Below are 6,899 nucleotides of genomic sequence, written 5' to 3'. Positions count from 1 at the left end.
ATAGAATGTGGTTACATAGGGTGAAGTTCAGAAAGAATTGTGCAAACATACAGATTATAGTAAAGCTGCACATCCTGTTTTGACATGACAAAAAACATATATGATGGAGCCTCTTCCTTTAACATAACATAAACTGGGAGCAGAAAACAGATTGGAGACATAGGATAAACAAAATGTATGTAACACGCCTTAAAGGAAAAAACTGTATAAAAGACTGGTCACCCACAGACTTGTCAGCTGATCTGCAGATCATCTCTAAACTGACTTATCTGTAGGAGAATAAAATTATATTTTTCTGGCATTAAAACTCCAAGACTTTGAGAATGATTCCTCAAAGCATCGGCAGAAGCTACCACAACTGTAGCCTTAGGAAGTGACACGTACATTGCTTTGTTTACTTGTCAAAAACATTGTGTTTGATACCTTGAGAACCATACTGAACATTTTCTGAATGCACATATAGTTCCTTGAGAAAGTATTCTAACCCCTTAACTATATATATATATATATTTAGCTTTTATGTTTCTGTATTTTAAAATGCTTTAAATTACCTTTTCCACATCAATCTAAAATAAGTTTATATATACAGGTCCTTCTCAAAAAATTAGCATATTGTGATAAAAGTTCATTATTGCTCTGGATGTTTCTACTCCAGACTCAGTCCACTGCTTCCGCAGGTCCCCCAAGGTCTGGAATCAGTCCTTCTCCACAATCTTCCTCAGGGTCCGGTCACCTCTTCTCGTTGTGCAGCGTTTTTTGCCACACTTTTTCCTTCCCACAGACTTCCCACTGAGGTGCCTTGATACAGCACTCTGGGAACAGCCTATTCGTTCAGAAATTTATTTCTGTGTCTTTCCCTCTCGCTTGAGGGTGTCAATGATGGCCTTCCGGACAGCAGTCAGGTCGGCAGTCTTACCCATGATTGCGATTTTGAGTAATGAACCAGGCTGGGAGTTTTTAAAAGCCTCAGGAATCTTTTGCAGGTGTTTAGAGTAAATTAGCTGATTCAGATGATTAGGTTAATAGCTCGTTTAGAGAACCTGTTCATGATATGCTAATTTTTTAAGATAAGAATTTTGGGTTTTCATGAGCTGTATGCCAAAATCTTCAGTATTAAAACAATTAAAGACCTGAAATATTTCAGTTGGTGTGCAATGAATCTAAAATATATGAAAGTTTAATTTTTATCATTACATTATGGAAAATAATGAACTTTTATCACAATATGCTAATTTTTTGAGAAGGACCTGTATATATATATATATATATATATATATATATATATATATATATATATATATATATATATATATATATATATATATATATATATATATATTTAACTGATTTGTGACAACTTTACAAATTGATAAAAAAAAAGAAAGAAGTACAATGCATAAGTATTCGTAGTCTTAACACAGTACTTTTAGTTGAAGCACCTTTACAGCCTCAAATATTTTTGGGTATGATGCAACAAGCTTTGTTTTGGGCAAATATTTGCCATTCCTCTCCTCATCTCTAACCTAAACATACTTAACATGTAAAGAAAAGAATCACAAATATTTATCATTCATGTATTTAAAATCAGCAACAACAAAAAAAGTAGTTTGACCTGATCACCTAGAAAAAGGAGAAATAAACCAATAAAGCTATTTTGTGTTAAAGTGTTATAAGACCCAAAGAAAGTAAAGGGCTTAAAAAGGATACAAATACAGGTTAGAATAATAAAAGTGGAGTCTAAATTTAACATACAAACAAAAGTTTCAATCATCCCTCAAAGATGTTTATCTATGTAACCAAACTTTTGTATTCTTTTAAAGAATGAGCAACCTACAAAGTTGTTGCTATTGGCTCAGACATTGTGAGAATGAAAGCTCAGCTTACCTGTTTGTCAACTTTACGTTGATTTCCTTAACATCTAAAAGGTCTGTTGTGAATTTGAAGTATCAGTAATGCCAATCAAGTATGTTCTGAAGATTATCTGTCCAAAATTATATTAAGATAGGACCAACTTAATAAACACACACACACACACATACAGTATTTTTGCATGTGGCCTTGAGGTAATGGAAGGAGGAGCTTTATTACCAAGTGTGTTTACACACACAAGAAATTTGACTTGGCGACAGGAGCTTCCAGTGCAGAAGAAAGTACAAACATAGTGCAAACATAAATGATAGTGCAGACATACAGAGAATTACCAGTAAGTAGGTAGTATTTAATCACTCATGCAGAAGGGTCTCAGGTTTGTCATATTCAAATAATCTAAAATCTGTTTCATAAACATGGTACAGTTTTCTCCTCTCAGCTACTGAAATGTTAGCGAACCAGTCTCGCTCCCAGTCTACTGCTGTCCTATTCTCATACCCTGGGGGAAAGTGAATATAATTATCAAGCCCAAGAATCTTCAACAAATGTTCTGTATCCTCATCAAGTGTTTCCAGTTTCCCAACAAAGTCATACTCAATTTGGCACGGATGGCAGAGTCTGTACATCTGCTGCCAGTGCTCATTGAAAGGCTTCTCCTTTTCAGTCTGTGGATCTAACAGGTACTTAATAAAGTGAGTAAAGGACAATCTGATACCTGCGGCGAAGGCTTCTTGAACAGAGTCAGGGGGCTTCGAAATGTTTGCATAACGCTGAAGCATTGTTGAGCCATACATTTTGTAGAAATACTCATCTGGCTTAACAAACTTGTCTCGGAAAGCAGAAATAAGTCGTACAAAAGGATCCCGTACAAAAAGGAATTTCGTGTAATTCTTCAGTTTGTGATGCATCAAAGGACGTGAGTAACGTCCAAAACGTCTCCAAAGCTTGTTAAACGTCTTATGCACTGTAGAATTATGGACTAACTTTGATGGTATGTCAAGAGGATCCAGATATGGAGCTCCATCAGGTGCCTTCAGGTTCTGGCTGAGCACAATCATGATTCGTTTCCAGTTGGTACATGCTACCTTTGGTACAAAACAGTAAATAACACCATGATGATCATCCACAATGAGATGGTCCAGAGCTTTGTTTGGAATCTGGTCAAATGTGATTAATTTCTCTGTAAAATTCAGGCTACTATTGGCTGAGCAATGCTCTCTTATAAGACGTCTACGATGTTCTTGACGCATTTTGAGATGTGCGGCATCAGTTTGTGAAGCCATTTGCAGGTAAAAAGTAATATCTCTTCCTGCATCCCAGCAGATTATGAAGAAAGTGATCAATGCTGTTCCCAAAAGAAAGAAACACTGAAGCTGCCGCTTCATTCCCATTTTCATCTACAGCAGTTCTTCAAAATAAACTCAATACTAGAATGTATTTACTCAGGAATGGATTAAGTTGAGAATTCTGGGGGAAAACACAAAAATAGAGACATGCATGTTTAAGTCAGAATTTACAATCTAAAATCACAAAATATAATCCATCACTCATTCACTTTCTTGCCCCCTGTACTGTACATTTCAAAATGTTCCACATGAAAACTCTTGATTTGGGGGCAGTCATGGCCTAATGGTTAGAGCGTTGAGTCTCGGTAACAGTGTCAAATTTGATAAAGTGTCAAAGTAACAAAGAAATGTTGTATTACCTGTTCTACTTGCAGTGTGGTCTAAAATGTCCCTGTCAAAAGATTTATATTGGAAAATCATCGCAGGGATTGTAGGTGGTGGGAGTGAATGTACACCACTCTTCTCAACCTTCAACACTACGAGATGAGACCCTTCAGCATGGCACTGAACCCCCAACTGCTGGCCAGGCATCGCAGCGATAATGGCTTCCCACTGTTCTGGGTGTGTGTTCACGGTGGGTGTGTGTGTTTATTCACTACTCACTGCTGTGTGTGTGTGTGTGTGTGTGCACTTGGATGGATTAAAAGCAGAGCACAAAGTCTGAGTGTGGGAAACCATACTTGTCACTTTATCTCTTTCATTAGAAGTGCAGGACTCCTTTAAGTCACACATCTAAACTCACATGGTACATTGTGAACATACCATAAACACTCCGACTTACCAGACCACATCCTTTTAATATGATACAGCAACTCCATTGTTCATTGTTTGTTACACAAGCATGTGTCTGTGTGTGTGTGTGTGTGTGTGCGTGTGCGTGTGTGTGTGTGTGTGTATATATATATATATATATATATATATATATATATATATATATATAGAAGTAGCATACATAAATAGGAAATGCCTTGTTAGGCTATGTATATATATACACTATACTACATGCTCCCAAAATTTTCGTTTTTTTTTTAAATCTTTGTTTACGAGCAGCCTATGTTAACTTGATAATAAACATATATCTTGAAAGTAACATAACCCTGAATTACCACTGTTAAAGCATAAAGCATAAACAACACCATATTAGAATGTTATCTAAGTTACTTCTTAAAATTAACTCACCCTCTAGTGACTCCTCATTCTTGTTCTAGTGCCTTATGAGCTTCTTCTTTTTTCCGAACCACAAACGAAGAAGCCGACGTGTTCGTGACGTGCTTTTGTTTGACTTCTGGTGCGCTTGTGTGCTTTTCCTAGGCGAGCCTGATGACTCTTTTATTATTTATTTTCTTTTATTTACTGAGCACTTTCACACAACTGACCACTGAACAAATTAATGTACTATTTATGTAAACACATAATAAAACAGTCTCAAACATAAAATGCAACACTAAAACCACAAATAAAATGACAGTTAAATAAGCGCCACAATTTTAATATACAGAGAAATGTCTGTCTATACCCCATTAATTGCTGAGTGTTCCTTAAGCTTGTGTTTAAAAATCCTTAGTGTAAGGGCTGATATGATAGAAAATGGTAGTAAAAAACTAGTTTGGAAGCTATCACTACAAAAGCTTGATCTCCACTTTGCCATCTAATTCTTGGAATTATCAAAGCCAGCTGGTCAGCTGACCTTAGAGACCATTTGGGCTCATATTTCTTGGTCAGCTCCACCAGTGCTGCGTGCACAAATTTGATAAAGTGTAAAGTAACAAAGAAATGTTGTATTACCTGTTCTACTTGCAGTGTGGTCTAAAATGTCCCTGTCAAAAGATTTATATTGGAAAATCATCGCGTCAATTGTAATTACAAGACATAGACATTTTTTTGTGGTAATTTATGCTGGTGTTTTGTTTGTTATATTGTAGTAATATGTGACTCTTTAGAATTTATATTACAATTATAGGGTTAAATCGTGTTTAATATATGTTTATTATATATGCTCTTTAAGTCCTTATTTTTCCAGAATAAATCCTATTTGCCACCCTCTTTCAGTGTGTATTTAGTGTATTTACGAAAATGTCCAGCAATTTTTTTCCAACTGATTGCAGAAATATAATTAAAGACAGGACAAATTAACAAAAATACAAGAATAACTGCAGAGCATGGCACGGAGGCAGCCATCCTTTTTGGCGCCAGCAATGTATAATGTCCAGAGCTCAGACACATTCACTCTATTTAAATCTAGATTAAAGACAGCCAAGCATTCACATAATGAATCTCACCCTTAATCCCGATTTGATCAGATAAAATAATTTTTCATTGAAATGTTATGAACAACAGCTATGCTAATTCTTTTCCATTTGCCTCTCTGTTACTACCCTGGATGCCCTTCTCGAGGTAACTAGAGATTATATCAGCTCTAGCGTGGATCCAGCTTCATAGAAAGACTTCAGGAACTGAACAGAGGGGTCCTTAGAGGTGCAGTTGTTGGTGTACAGGGAGAAGAGCAGTGGGGAAAGAACACATCCCTGGGGGGCACCAGTGCTAATGTTGCGGTGCTGGATGAGCTTTTTATTTTTGCCTTACTAGCTGCTGCCTGTCTGTCGGGAAGCTTGTGATCCACTGACAGACAGAGGTGAGCACAGAGAGCTGAGTTAATTTGGACAGGAGGACTATTTGAATGATAGCATTGAAGGCCAAGCTGAAGTTCACAAACAGGATCCTCACGTAAGGTGTGTCCAGATGTTATAGGATATAATGCAGTCCCATGTTGAGTGCAAAAGCCACAGGTCTTTAATCATTTAGTCTTGTAATTTTGTGTTTCTTTGGGATGGGGATGATGGTGGAGGGTTTGAAGCAGAAGGGACTTCACACAGTGAGCTGTGTGAAGATGGGGGACAGCTGGTCAGCACAGGTTTTTAGACAGGGTGGTGTAACACCCTCTGGGTCTAGTGGTTTCTTTCTCTTCTGTTTCCGGAAGACCTAACACACATCTTTTTCACAAACCTGAAGTGCAGGACAGGGGAGAGGGGAGGGTTGCTGGAGATGTTAATAGATCCACAGAAAGAAGTTCAGCATGGGTGTGAAATGGGTGATTGGCAGAAAACTGGTTTCACAGCTTTTTGAAGTATTTCATCTTAGCCACGCTGAACTCCATTGTCAGTGTGTTTTTGATGCTAAACACATTCACTTGTTTGTTCTGCTATGTGCCTGTAATCATTTATGATTTATCATATTAATCAAACTACAGTATGCATTGTTTTGACACTGTTGCAATTAATGCTTAAGATTGAAACTTTCTTACATTATCGAAATAATCCATTAAACAAGTTGCAATTTAAGGAGCGTGTACTAATTTTTTCAGTTCCTTTTCTTAGCATGTTGTCTCAAGGACATGCCCACAATGTGAATTTCCGCTCCCTGCTCATGTGGGTGTTCACTCCCCCCGCTCCACAGTCGCACCAGACCGCTCCGCTCAATTCCACTCCCCACTCACCTACAATTTCATCCCGCTTCAGTGAAATCGCTCCACACTCACTCAAATTCAAAATTCCTCTGCATGCCAAACACCTGTCATTTTCAACCGAAGTACATAGACGTGGAGGGGGTTTGTTGCGTGACTGCTGCTGAAAAAAATCAGCTTTATTTCTATTCTGCCGCGGGGCCGCGGTTGCGGTGTGGTTGGAC

At 37.6% G+C, this 6,899-nt stretch overlaps 1 protein-coding gene across 2 annotated transcripts; it reads right to left on the bottom strand.

The window, feature by feature from the left end:
* Positions 1-2,064: 2,064 nt before the first annotated feature.
* Positions 2,065-4,510, bottom strand: LOC113052467 (carbohydrate sulfotransferase 12-like). 2 transcript variants are annotated; one of them, XM_026216894.1, is made up of 2 exons: positions 4,395-4,510; positions 2,065-3,336 (listed from the first exon to the last, which is right to left on the bottom strand). In XM_026216894.1, exon 2 carries the CDS (start codon positions 3,264-3,266, stop codon positions 2,223-2,225), a length of 1,044 nt encoding a protein of 347 aa, XP_026072679.1. In that variant the 5' UTR covers positions 3,267-3,336; positions 4,395-4,510; the 3' UTR covers positions 2,065-2,222. The 2 variants fall into 2 exon arrangements, with proteins under 2 accessions (XP_026072679.1, XP_026072680.1); XM_026216895.1 differs by lacking the exon at positions 4,395-4,510 and adding an exon at positions 3,575-3,929.
* Positions 4,511-6,899: the final 2,389 nt, after the last annotated feature.

The sequence above is a fragment of the Carassius auratus genome, chromosome 32 (genome assembly GCF_003368295.1).
Source record: "Carassius auratus strain Wakin chromosome 32, ASM336829v1, whole genome shotgun sequence".
Lineage (NCBI taxonomy): Eukaryota > Metazoa > Chordata > Actinopteri > Cypriniformes > Cyprinidae > Carassius > Carassius auratus.
This window is presented reverse-complemented; position numbering and strand designations above follow the sequence as displayed.

Coding starts and splice junctions, on each gene's coding strand:
- LOC113052467 (XM_026216894.1), bottom strand. CDS start 3,266: ATGAAAATGGGAATGAAGCGGCAGCTTCAGTGTTTCTTTCTTTTGGGA.